This window comes from Antedon bifida, chromosome 7 (assembly GCF_963402885.1).
Source record: "Antedon bifida chromosome 7, ecAntBifi1.1, whole genome shotgun sequence".
NCBI lineage: Eukaryota > Metazoa > Echinodermata > Crinoidea > Comatulida > Antedonidae > Antedon > Antedon bifida.
The window spans coordinates 27,493,118-27,506,838 of NC_136232.1; the positions used below are offsets into that span (position 1 = coordinate 27,493,118).

Genomic DNA, 13,721 nt, shown 5'->3' on the forward strand with positions numbered 1-13,721 from the left:
AGAAGGAAACTGAAAAAAAACCTGTCTCTGAAAAATAAGGTGATTGTAAATGGCATGTTTGTACTTATGTGGCATGATCACTCCTCCTGTTTTCATTGTTATGTATGTCTTATCTTGATATCACCATCCATACATATTTCCTATCAGGTGGTCAAACAGATGATAACATCAAAGACCGTACTGCATTGAAGGTTATGGCGCCCCCAGGTGGTCAAACAAGCATAAGCATTATGTAGAATACAATATGCCTTACAACCTGATAATTTCATGTAAATGATTGAAACATTCTCTGTTTTGGACATTCTTTCAAACATTTCTGAAAGTTCTTACTAATACAATTTCAAAGGTTTTCGTAATACATGAAATTCATCTGTTTTATCACCTTCATTTTAGTATTTACTAATGAGTATTCTATTATTGATGACAACGATTATGACCTGAATTAAAGATATAGACATGCCATACCTGATGCCAATAATGTATTATTATTTTTACTAATATTGATGTTACTAACCACAATTTATCAATATCATTGATTAATATAGTAATTTCTGATTTATATACTTACATAAGCATCTTCTTTGAACAACTACACATTATTCTGTACATACTAACTTCATATTAATACTTAATCCAATGTGAAAATAAATAAATATAATTTAGTTCCCTACTTAGCATTAAAACTAATTCACTGTAATTTTCACTCCTGGCATCCAGAGTTTGAATAATAATTTTAAAATAACTTTATAATTTTTGGTTGACAGTTCAGACAACCCAGATTACCTACTATTTTTGTGTTTTTTTTTTCTTTTTTGTATGCATTTGCTTGTTTTATTTATTTATTAACCACATTGTGCTCCCATGCATGTTTAAAATGTAATTCTAAATATTAATTTGACATGAAATGTTTATTTTTATATTTTTGATTTTGTGAAATAATGAAATACCTTGTTTTCCCTCTTATTTTTACCTTTGACCTGGTCAATCAGAAATGGGACCCCGTTACAAAGGTAACTCTCAAGCCCTACTACCTATCATTCTGTTTAATCTTTAAATAATTTATTAGAATAATGAATAATTCATCATTAAAAATGAATAATTCATAAATGCATGAATAAACCATAAATGTACATGTAAAACAAGAAATCAACCTATTCTTTAAATAATGTGTTTTTTTGTAAAACAAGAAATCAACCTATTCTTTAAATAATGTGTTTTTTCTACAAAAACAAATATTTTAATCCAAAAATTCCAATAATTATTTTAAATGTACAATTATGATAAACTAGTAGTAATAAGCACAAAATGTTGCTGTTAATTTCTATTTTGTTGCTATGTGTGTACATCTAAATGCTATTGCATGAATTGTTCTTTCCTTGCCTGTTTTGTAGCACTATTCTGATTAACATAATGTAGTACATTTTGTTTTTATGATCATACATAACGTAACAGACACTTTATTATGAAAACATGAGTGTGAATTATTAGGAAAAAAGTGCCAAATGGAAAATCGGCATGATGTCTCTGAAATCATTATTTATAGTGTGTTCCTTCTACTAATACTGACTTAATGTAGGATATACATCCTGCTGAGCCTACCATCAATTTTCTTTAAGCTGTTATTATCTTACAGTTTCATTTTGAGACAAGTTATACACCCCCCTCCCCCACCAACTTAAAATGGTATTACCACCAAAACATATTATGAAAACACTGAAAACAGTTTGACTGGTTGTTTGAATTGGATAGTGTATTGTGTGTATTTGTTCATTCAGAGGCCTTCATGCTTGATTGTTGAAGTAATAAGTTTTTCTGGGCTTTTATTTCTGTGTTGTTTTATGATGTTTTTGTCAGTAGTTTGTTCTTATGCCATTCTTTATACTTTTATTATTTATACAACAACAATATCTAAATTATTGATACAGTAGTTACAAAATAATAATCAGTTACAATCACAACATATTTCTTACAACATACATTACATTTTTAAATAATCAATTATAACATTAGTACATACTTTGTTGTTATTAATAATCAGCAAGAATACTGTGATTTTATGAGGAAACATTGTAACAATGTCAGTAGGCATTAAAACATTGTTACAATGTCAGTAGGCATTAAAAAATTGTTACAAAGTCAGTAGGCATTAAAACATTGTTACAATGTCAGTAGGCATTAAAACATTGTTACAATGTCAGTAGGCATTAAAACATTGTAACAATGTCAGTAGGCATTACAACATTGTAACAATGTCATTAGGCATTAAAACATTGTTACAATGTCAGTAGGCATTCTTGAAACAAACAAAAAATTCTTTGTGAATGAAGCATTGAGAAATACTGTGATGATTGCATGCATACATATATCATGGGTTGTTTTTTTTATTCTTAAATGCAAGTTTACCTAGAGTGACTCATCATATGGGTGGTATCAATCTGAGCACTTACTAACGCAATATGATATAATTTTTCAGGAAACCAAGTGGATGACAATGTGAAATCAAAGGTCGGACATAAAGTGCTTGCACCCCCAGGAGGCCAATCAAGTATCACATTTTAGAGACATTTTAACTACATTTTAAACTTGAAGCTTACTTTTATGTGCCTGCTATGTATGACACTAATATGTGGTGGAAGTAAGTGAATTCATTTACACACAGCGAGCACATATATCGTATAATCATGGATGAATAATTAATTACTCCATGGTATAATGAAGACCCAGTGTTTTAAATAATTAATTTTATGGATATGATAATTGTTTACTAGTGTTTGAGGGCTCAAAATTAGTAAACTTACATAAATAACCATCTTGGATTTGATATCTTCCTAAAAACAAATTGTGTAGACGCATTTAAACAACAAAAAACATGCTTAATGTAACTGTATTTAGTTATTAATGTTTTAGCAATCATTATTGACTAATTGTGCTGGGATTGTAAATTGTATTTCATGCCTGTTTTATTAATTTGTAAACTATTTATATTAAATTATCTTTACAAAAATCTTTGACATAACAAGTAACTTTTCTCTATTCTGTCTGTAATTAGTTGTACGATTCATTGTGGCATGTTTGTGTCCAAAGTATTTAGGGTGTCTTAATTGAAAGATACTGCATTAAGTAATTTGTATTGGTTTGGAATACAGAAATGTTCAAACATTCATTTAACAAAAATAATTAAAATAGTAATATTAATGGAGAATTATTTACAAAACCTACCTTATGAAAAATACTTCCAAGATAATTTTATTAGAGAAAATTGGTAGTTGTATAAATTGTGTTTATTATTACAGGTGTATACATTATACAGTAATAATCAAATTTTGTTATTATTATTATTGATAGATTATTATTACATACATTATACAGTAATAATCAAATTTTGTTGTTATTATTATTGATAGATTATTATTACAGGTGTATACATTATACAGTAATAATCAAATTATTATTACAGGTATATAAACCGACTGATGGATAGATTATTATTATAACAGGTATATAAATCAATAATTACAGGGTGTATACACTATACAGATGATTGATCTCTTCATTACTGATTCAAATGTCCTTTATCAACTTTTTATTTCAAATGATTCTGTTTGTCTTTTGAAGCTATTTTAGTGGTCTATGTGGCAAATATATTCATAATGGAAATGTAGTTTTTTCTAATTATTTCACTACTTAATTATTCATGATGGTGTTGATTGAAAAATAAAAGTATTATTTATTTATTCTGGATTTTGGGATAAAAGGGAGTTTTATATATGACTATATCTTCCATATCTTTGTAGTTTGTGTTGAATGACTACTTTATGTCTGTTAAGATTGTATTGTGTATATTGAAGATCATGTAAGCTGCATTAGTAGATCATCTGCATACAAAATCATTAAATAAAATGATGTCGTTAATTTTGGATCCTGTTTATTATTTAGTCTTTAGATTGTTATTTTCCATTTTTAATTTAACTTGTAACCTGACATTGCTCAATGCTGGCAATCGAATTATAAGCGGATACGACAGTGTAAGTTGACAACGGTTGTTGTACGATACGTGACGTTAGGATATTACTGTAGCAAATGACAAACTTGTATGTATGCAAAACACCCTCAGATTATTAATTAAGATCCGGATTTCTATTGACGATAGAACTAAAAAATATCTCGTTCTCATTTACTGAAAAAACTTGAATGGACTCGATCGTTGAAAACATTACACAATCCGACTTGATAGCCATGGATTCAAAAGATTCAGTCATCTTTGTATTCTCGGTTTATATACCTCTAATATGTGCAATTTGTTTTGAGAATACAGTGATTATAGTAGCAATATTCCGATGTCATGTACGCCGAACTGGAAGGATAGTATTAGTTGCCAGTTTGGCATTTGTTGACTTCATCACGGGTGCTGTATCTGTACCATGTGCAATGCGTGGATTTTTATCTAGAAGCAACTTAAATAACATCAGCTCAGAACAGTGTCAGATTATGTATGGTCCACTTATGGTCACTGGTCTCACTTCCTTTTTGCATATATTTGTGTTGACAATTGACTGTTACATGGCAGTAATAAAACCCTTTAAATATAGAACTGATGTTTCTACTAGAAAGGTTTACTTTACAATTGTTGGGATATGGGCAACATCGATTTTATTTGGTCTTATTCCTTACTGCTGGGAGTTAGAAAAAGATGTTACTCATTCTTGTTACCAGCTAAGTGTTGAAGGACTGAACGTACAAATGCTTGTTAGTGGCCACGTATGTTTTTTCATTTTTATTGTTATGACTATCCTGTATATAAATATTGCAAAAGAAGCAATCAAACACCGAAGACGCACAAACCTAGCGATACCGCCACAGTATAACAAATATGAAGATTTCAAAGCGGTGAGAACAACAGCATTGATACTTGGTGCATTTCTTATTTGTTGGACACCGGTGATCCTGAAATTTATTCTACTTGGTTTTGGTGTTTTGGATATTGATGAACATGCCTGGTTTACGTGGTTTGGTGAAGTATTAGTTATATCAAATTCAGCAATTAATCCGTTCATATATTGTTATAGTAGCAGAGATGTGTACACTCGCTGTCGACGACTAATGATATCAAGTACTTCAAATAAAAGCAGTTCAACGCCTGCAACAAGTCGATCATTGGACACACGCTTTTAATGCAAATAATGTTAAAATTACGGGAAACAAGACAAATTATAACGTTTAATTAAAGAGAATCTCTAAGAATGGGTACCGGTAATTAAATCATACAACTTCGATATTCAAACACGCAACATAACAACGTGTAAATTAGGAGTAATAATAAAATAATTTCTACATTTCAACATTGTTTGGAAGTTGGAAACGGTTTTGCTTTTAAAACGGAAATGTATTAAAGTGGAATTATAATAAACGTAAACATTATTTCAATTAAACAATAATAAAGAGGTGCACAGAGACTTTCTAAACTTTATTATTAAACACAACAATACAATATACATGTTTACATTAATGTAGCCTTTTTAACAAAATGTTAATCTTTGCATTTCATTTATTTCGACAAAAAGAACATGAAAAAAAGGCCACATGACAAGTTCAACAAAAAGCAAAATATTGACTGTGATAAGTGACTCACTAAAGAAAGTTATTAGAGACTTTACGTATGGGTTGAAGAGCACACAGGATATATGAATTGTATTTAACGACAAAATAAAGGCGCTGTGGTAAGCTTCCTTAGAGGTGAATGTATAATACCAGTTTTATGGCCATGCTTAAATTAAAGGGGTATTGATAAAAAAAAATCCATTCGAACCCCAGGTAGAGGTGAGAGTATTCAGAGATTCAGAGCTCGTGGTGTTTGTATTTTATCATTTTCTGTTGAATTACCGTCAATTGCATGCCACGCTGGCTTGCATGCCTCGCTGGCTTGCAGGGGCGGTGTGGTATTCTGCAGTGTTCGCTTTCTTTACTTTCTTCCTGTCGCCGCCGTGGTGACGTGTTGAGGTAAAGTATTATGGCACAAACATGAGGTTGATAGACGGTAGGCTTGATGGTCGGTCTTCATTTTGAGATTGTGAAACAATTCGAGCAGGTTCAACTGTACCAGAAAAGTGTTCTTGCTGCAAATTATAGCATTCATTTCTGCTTGGTTTTCGACAGTGTATGCTTACCATGTTTTGACTTTCTAGAATAAAAATATTAGAATTAGGAACTATTTTAAAATAATTTCACTTTCAATCTTAACGCATAACTTTGGCATCACTTCTTACCCGGCGCATTGGTCTCAATACGTGATTTCTTATTTAATTAATTCATAAACAAAACAAATTACATTTACCTGGAAGAGAATCATCAGAATACATTGTAAAACGTTTTGAATTTCGTTTTTGCTGGGTATAATCTAAAAGGTTGAGAGGGTCTGTGGTCTCATATGCGTAGTGATTGTCTTCAGCAGCAGCAGCAGTGGTGCGGTTGTTAGCAGGTGTATGTTCGACATTCCTTACTGCTCGTTGATCATAGTTGCAACTGTTCGTTGTTGATTCTGAAAAACAGAAAATGTACTTGATATTGATAATTGTATATAAACTGCCAAGTAGGTTTGTAGCACTGCTGAGCTAGATGATGCACTGTATATGTAAATATTGTACAGGTACAGATATCTGACCAGAGCAGAATTTTGTTGAAGGAGAACAAGGTGCTCAAGGTAAATTCAATTGAAAATAGGCTAAAAGTATATTACCTTAAAATACTAGTTTACTAGGATACCGTTTCAAAGATTTATATTAATTGAGAATATTAGCCTTAATATGACTACTATAAGACCAACATTTAGCGATAACAGGTCTAGCCTAATCTTTATGAATCTAGGAGCGGCCTAGTGGTTTTGACGTGCGCGAACTGAAAACATAATGTTTTTTTTTTAATTCATACAAAATAAAAAGACATTTAAAGAATTTTTCCAAGATAGCTAAAATAAAGTAGTGAGCGTATTTTCATTAGAGTCATACTGGCGTATAATTTGTAAATGTAAACATATACTGTAGATGCATTGTACTTTGTACAAGAATCCCAACGAAAGTAAGCTAATAAGCTTTTTGGGCTATCTTGGAAAATTGTTTATCACTTTGTATTTTTTGTAATGGTTTTTTTTCAAATTCAAATCAAATCATAATACCTTCTGAATTTATTTGGCTTTCGCTATTAACTGCATAATATTGTATATTAGAATACATATCTGTTGTATAATAGGCTGAAGGGGTTGATGGTCCAATTGCGCAACTTCCGTAATATGAATTATTATCATATTGTTGTTGATCTTGGTAGTCAGTTCTTTGAGAAGGATAAATCATGTTGAAGCCATGACGCAAACTAGAATGATGATAAAATCCACTATTTTGATGATAATGCTCATATGAACTATGAGAAAATTGTTGGTATTCGTTTCCTTCATGATAGTAACTTACTGCAGGGGATTGTCCAATAAAAGTATCATTATTCACATAATAGCTACTATGTCTATTAAACATTGCTGCTGGTGACAATGGTGGTGTTACCATTCGACGAGCTGCAAATTGGCTACCACTGTAAGAGTACGGATATGCAGACGTTGCATACGAATCTCTACTCATTCCAGTATAAGGCGAATATTGTGCCGTTATCTCACGTTTAATATTTGCTTGATGATGTGCAGGATTGCTTAGAGAATGTGGTCTATTTGCCGCGAAACACGTACTCGGTTGAATCGAAAGTGGTTTAACTTGAACATTTATATCTGTAAACAAATATACAATTATTTCCATGATATCAATCAAATAAAACCACCATTCACCAGAAAATAATATGAATTACCACCATTTATAGTTATACAGTACGGTTCCGTATGAATAGTAATTGAATATTATATTAAATTACTATAAAAGTTTGTCCCAAGAAGACACCGTGAATGCGAAATCCATTGTGTTACGTTTAAGAAAAAAAAATTAAATTTATGATTTTTTATACTGAGAGCAACAAACCAACATGTGATACTTACTAGAGTTGTTGTATTTGAGAATAAGGTTATGAAGTTCAGTTTCTTTTTCGTCATTGAACTGAGATTCGATAGCCAGTAATATGTACTCATCTAGTAACATCCTAATCAAATGGAATGATGCTGCAAGAAATGAAACAGATTATTCGACACATACTGCCGCTCCCTTGGCCGGCTATTCTCCCGCTCCCTTGGCCGGCTATTCTCCCGCTCCCTTGGCCGGCTATTCTCCCGCTCCCTTGGCCGGCTATTCTCCCGCTCCCATGGCCGGCTATTCTCCCGCTCCCTTGGCCGGCTATTCTCCCATGAACGCCTATTATTAACAAAATGATCAATGTAGGCTAATCACTGTTATTATCAATCTTACCAAAACTTGTTGCATTATTCAATGTCAAAGTGTGCATAACACGTGCTCCAAAAAATGACCATTTCAGCAGGAAATCTTGTGCCCGCTTTTTAAGCGTCCGTCCATTAGTTTTGTTCTAAAATAAATAATCGTATTCACATAATACTTTAAAATGTCTTAGGCCTATCCGTGCATCATGCCTGATAATATAGTTACCTTTAAAACTTTATTTTCAACTACTTGATCTAGCCAATCTGTAAATGCTTCTATGGTAGCCTGCTTTTTAAGTAGTTCACTAAATTCTCGAAGAACTATAGAAAGAAAAATCATCATAATAAACAACATATCCGGTATTAGTAAGACAGTTTGTGACAGTAAAACAGTGACAATGTACTCACACTCTGTGTTCAGTTCAGTATCAGAGTCGTCGTTTGTTTGACCAATCAATACATGGGAATCAATACAATTAGTATCTATAAATTCCATGTCTTTTATCATATGATCTACGATTCCTTGATCAAAAAGTACTGGACGAGCGGTCTGTGTTACAAAAAAAAAACTCATATAAAAAAATCATAATCATTCAATCAATATATGGCCTGATGTGTAGACTCAATTCAAGTGAAAATGTTTTAGTCTCAACGACTATAGGCAACACGTCTTATATAAGTCAAATATGTTCTCCAGGTGGAGTGCTATCCTGAGATGAGTAGTAGTACAGTCTTCTTTATTTTTAATTCATTTATATGTAATTTTAGTTTCTATGGACTAAAGATTCCGAATATTAAATTGAAATTGAATTGAATTAAATACATATTTTTATACAATATAACTGTAGGCCTAATACTAGCGACGACACATTATTCATAGCAAAATGATGATGATGATATTCATTAAGATTTTAACAAAATGTATTTCTCTCTCTTACTCAGAATGACAAACCTGAGCTAAATGCAGAAATGATGCCTGTCTTTTGAGAGACAGCACGAATCGCCTTGCAACAGGCATCTTCACTTGATACAACGCATCTGGTAAGTTTTCAAGAGATGTTTTCATCCAATCTTCCCATTGCTTTGAAAAACTTCGTATGTCAGCTAAAAGACTGAATTTTAAGTCAGTAATTAGTGGAAAAAGGATTACATTATATCACCTCTAATTCGTAAGTTGTTCAGTAAATAATAATATAACTCACTCTTCTGACATTTCTTGCATTGTTGCAGGAATCAATATTTCAATAGTTGTCCTATATAGAATTGAGTCACAGATAGCTACAAGATCCAAAACTATCTCTTTCTCTAAATACAGTAACAGATGATCTGGCATTCCTTGCCAAAAATGCAATAAGAAAATAGGAATCTAAATTGAAGTTAAAGTTATAACGTTATTATTATTCAGAATTTAATATTATTATTCAAAATTCAATTGGGAGTAGAATTGAAGAGGATACTAGATACTAAATATACTAGATACTAAATTCGCCACTGTTAATTGACGAAATATAAAACAAATTATATTTCTTACCTCTTCAATATTGTTGTTAATAATCGTGTCAAGTATACATTGGCAGTGTGTCTTATACATCATTAACAGTGTTTGAAGCTTATAAACAAGAAATTTAAATTTATTCATTCAGTATTTCACAAATCATAATCTTGTTTTGTAATAATTTAGTTTTCTTAGATGTTTTAAGCAATACACATTTTTTTCATAAAGTGACCAAAACTACTTCATTGACACTCAATAGCGTAGTTTTCCGACATTTATTCGTTGAATTTGCCCATACTAAACATACCTTGTCTCTTTCTATCTCGGCTTCCAGAATCATATCGTCAACAGAGGGAAAATCTGGGAGTAATGTACCGGTCTTAGATGCTAACGAGTATTTTCTACTGAATCCACCCTTAAAAACACATAAAACATATAAAATAAAATGTTTTCCGCAGACTTATTTCAATATTATGAATTTCTCAATTCAGTGATACAGTCAAATGAAACAGAGGGTGCGAAGAAAAAAAATAATAGGCCTACATATTATGAAACATGTTTTGCCATGGTTAATGGTAATTACCTAACTCTCACTATAGGCTAATAATATATATTGGATTATTTGCCAGACAACAATAAAAAACGCCAATTTATTTAACTACACTATTTAACAACATAATTTCTTCAATATCCATGTTTTAACGATTAAAGCTTAATTTTTTCCGTTCATCTTATATTACCCAACTTGTTCCGCGATATGTTCCTTCTATGTTCGATCGCTCCTTTCTGTTTCCACACTAAGATTTACGGTGGACGCATATTTTACTTTATTGCATTCTCTCTTAATACTTATTTGAAACAATTAAGTTTTACTTAATTATATATTATACCATTATTATGGTACATTGAAAAGATTTTAATATGATATAATCAATTAGTATTTTTTCCTACCTCGCTTTTCAATCGGGCGCCAGAAAATCTGTTGATAAAACACAAATAATACAATGAGTACTAAATCATCCTATTATTTCCATTTTAATTGGCAAAATAAAATCTTGAATCTTGATCACTAAATCAGCAGTTTAAGTATGGCCTGTCTAATTTACATGAGTACTAAATCATCATTAAATGAGCAGTTTAAGTAGGGCCTGTCTAATACACATGGCTTTGCCGATTCCGAACATCAATGATGAATGAACCAGCTAGTTAGTCTAAATCATAATACATTTTCAACAACAAATAATACGAATAATAAGATTAACACACACACAACAACGGCTAAAGGTAGTTAGGCCTATAACGATTCTAAAGTTAGTTTACTTCAAAATTCCACAAACAATTTAAATTATGAGATAACTATTTACCTAAAAATCTGATTATAAATAGTTTTATAATGTCCTAATCGGGTGTGTGCATATACTTATAAAGTAACCAATAGAAATTATGATTTAAAAATGTAGTAACATGCCTAACGAAAGGACTTTCAACCCAACCATGTCATAAAAGATTAAATCAAACAGCTTTAGATGTATACACTCTTATCAAACGCTTCTTTGCATGTGTTTTGTACTTTAAAACAGCAGATTAGTTGCTTGTTATCATCAAACAAATATTGACTTAACAATCATTTGGTTCAACAGCGATCCAAATTGATTACTAGTCCTCGCTTCTTGAGTGTATTCGTGTTGTCAACCTTTCATATTGGTCGGTATTTATACAACAAGAGTAATTTGTCATAAAAAAATCCAATCTAAAGTCTCATTACTAGAAATGTGTCGTGTAGCCATAAGCATCTCAATGATACAGTAAACATTTGATATTACTATTGTGAACATAAAATAAATTAAATTATTTTGAATAGTACCTTGTCAGTCCCTTCCCAGAATACACAGAGTGGTAATAGGCACTTGTTTCTTTAATTCCAATTCCATAGTAATGATACCTAAATAAATGAACGTAAGATTTAACTTTTTACTAACATTAATTAATACTAAATATAAAACTGTTTATAATGTTTATTATCAATCGATATACTAAATGTGTATAAATGGACTCACTTTGAATGGCCTCTTGTTCCGAGACGTCGAGTTGTAAGGTGGGGAAACTTTTGCCGTATTGTCTGAAACCATGATACAAAATATTTGTATACATAACTACGTCTTTTAGTAGACAATCAAGTTATGGTTACAAACACAGAAATCATGATGTTCCAAGTGGACTTGTGTTTACTCTGCTGATTTCTTTACCGTTTTACCATTTAATTCATGTATATTAATATTACCTTTCCAAATGTAGCAGCACATGCTGGCTCTGAATGTTTTACCATTTAATTCATGTATATTAATATTACCTTTCCAAATGTAGCAGCACATGCTGGCTCTAAATGTTCCTTTTCACAGAAATCCAGATAATGTGAATATAGAATACAGCGTGGTAAACACACTCCTTCGCATACACAGTAATTTTCGTCTAACCTGCATTTATTATTGACATAACATGAATATAACGTGATGTTTTAAAATATGTTTTTCATGTATAGGTATTAGTGGATACTCGTATAGTAAGTTAAAAACTGACCATTGGATAGTTAATATTTGTTGTTTTTTCTTATCCTTTATTATCTGCGCAACCGTTTTCTTAGCGGCTCGTTTAAAAACACCTCCATGCTCTTTTAATTCTTCAAAAGTTTTGCTAACTTTATTTCCTTAAATAAAACATGCAATGAATAAAAATAGAAAAACAAATATATATCAACAAAATAGAATAGAAGTTAAATATCAACTTATTAGTATAAGATTAATACTTATACAACTTACGATTATTATATCAACTTATTAGTATAAGATTAATACTTATACAACTTACGATTATTATATCAACTTATTAGTATAAGATTAATACTTATACAACTTACGATTATTATATCAACTTATTAGTATAAGATTAATACTTATACAACTTACGATTATTATCAACTTATTAGTATAAGATTAATACTTATACAACTTACGATTATTATATCAACTTATTAGTATAAGATTAATACTTATACAACTTACGATTATTATATCAACTTATTAGTATAAGATTAATACTTATACAACTTACGATTATTATATCAACTTATTAGTATAAGATTAATACTTATACAACTTACGATTATTATATCAACTTATTAGTATAAGATTAATACTTATACAACTTACGATTATTATCGACCGTCGTTTTGTTTCCGATGATTGCTTTACTTGTTTCTTTGGTACTGATAGCTTTACTCACAGATGATGTTCTTTTCATATTTTCAGTGTGAATTAACTCAATGTCAATACCCGGAGCTCAGTTTTTCTCGATATATTACACAACTGGTCACCTGGTAGAGGTTTATAAATAGTCCCTGCTAATTATCTATTATATAACATACATTAGTCAGCGCCGCAATTCTACACTTTGTATATCACAAAATATAAAATAAGTAATTGTTTTTGTATTATTCAAATAGGCTTTAGCTTTAAACATGTTTTTAAACACAATTTCATTTTGCAATACCGCCGCTGGGCTCTGATGATTAAGATTTGGTAATCAGTACATGTTAATTTGTACTTAAATTATGCATGTACTGTTACAACTTTTTTGTAGAATAATTTAATGTCAATTCAATTGCCAAATTTATTTGTTATCATTATGTAATTTCCTTTTTAAAAATGTATTCAGTAGTATATTTAATGCCTTTGCCAATATTTAATTTCACCCACTGATAAAACCTGTGCAATAATACGTTTCCCCACTTTGGTGGTGGTGGTGAATATATTTTCTAACCAAGATGTAAAATACAATAGTTATTAAATTATTATACATCTTCCTGCCCTA

The 13,721-nt window shown here is 30.8% G+C and overlaps 3 protein-coding genes across 9 annotated transcripts in view; 1 reads left to right on the forward strand and 2 right to left on the reverse strand.

Moving 5' to 3' along the window:
- Positions 1–3,912, forward strand: part of LOC144848366 (dihydropyrimidinase-like) — a 44,707-nt gene extending 40,795 nt beyond the window's left edge. For 6 of the 7 annotated variants that reach the window (XM_078705091.1, XM_078705090.1, XM_078705092.1 and 3 more), the window contains exons 16-17: positions 990–1,010; positions 2,474–3,912. In XM_078705091.1, the coding sequence (XP_078561217.1) occupies positions 990–1,010; positions 2,474–2,559 (107 nt within the window). In that variant the 3' untranslated portion in view covers positions 2,560–3,912. The remainder of the gene's footprint in view (positions 1–989; positions 1,011–2,473) is intronic. The other variant, XM_078705088.1, reaches the window with a different exon arrangement.
- Positions 3,913–5,580: 1,668 nt separating this feature from the next.
- Positions 5,581–7,418, reverse strand: LOC144847703 (uncharacterized). The gene is made up of 3 exons (XM_078704195.1): positions 7,169–7,418; positions 6,332–6,535; positions 5,581–6,178 (listed from the first exon to the last, which is right to left on the reverse strand). Exons 1-3 carry the CDS (start codon positions 7,341–7,343, stop codon positions 6,006–6,008), a joined length of 552 nt encoding a protein of 183 aa, XP_078560321.1. The 5' UTR covers positions 7,344–7,418; the 3' UTR covers positions 5,581–6,005.
- Positions 7,363–13,151, reverse strand: LOC144849033 (DNA-binding protein RFX6-like). Its single transcript, XM_078705987.1, has 16 exons — positions 13,061–13,151; positions 12,432–12,558; positions 12,205–12,328; positions 11,912–11,973; positions 11,719–11,796; positions 10,806–10,833; positions 10,162–10,269; positions 9,891–9,968; positions 9,562–9,725; positions 9,312–9,471; positions 8,768–8,909; positions 8,586–8,680; positions 8,391–8,505; positions 8,027–8,146; positions 7,548–7,765; positions 7,363–7,383 (listed from the first exon to the last, which is right to left on the reverse strand). Exons 1-16 carry the CDS (start codon positions 13,149–13,151, stop codon positions 7,363–7,365), a joined length of 1,731 nt encoding a protein of 576 aa, XP_078562113.1.
- Positions 13,152–13,721: the final 570 nt, after the last annotated feature.

What these genes read in the sequence shown, in the direction of transcription:
- LOC144847703 (XM_078704195.1), bottom strand. Translation starts at nt 7,343, where the DNA reads ATGATTTATCCTTCTCAAAGAACTGACTACCAAGATCAACAACAATAT. An exon ending in AAGCCAAATAAATTCAGAAG is followed by an intron (nt 6,536 to 7,168) that starts GTATTATGATTT and finishes TCTGTTTTTCAG; the next exon opens with AATCAACAACGAACAGTTGC. An exon ending in TTCTGATGATTCTCTTCCAG is followed by an intron (nt 6,179 to 6,331) that starts GTAAATGTAATT and finishes TTTTTATTCTAG; the next exon opens with AAAGTCAAAACATGGTAAGC.
- LOC144849033 (XM_078705987.1), bottom strand. Translation starts at nt 13,151, where the DNA reads ATGAAAAGAACATCATCTGTGAGTAAAGCTATCAGTACCAAAGAAACA. An exon ending in CAAATATTAACTATCCAATG is followed by an intron (nt 12,329 to 12,431) that starts GTCAGTTTTTAA and finishes TAATAAATGCAG; the next exon opens with GTTAGACGAAAATTACTGTG. An exon ending in CATTTCTGCATTTAGCTCAG is followed by an intron (nt 8,910 to 9,311) that starts GTTTGTCATTCT and finishes TTTGTAACACAG; the next exon opens with ACCGCTCGTCCAGTACTTTT.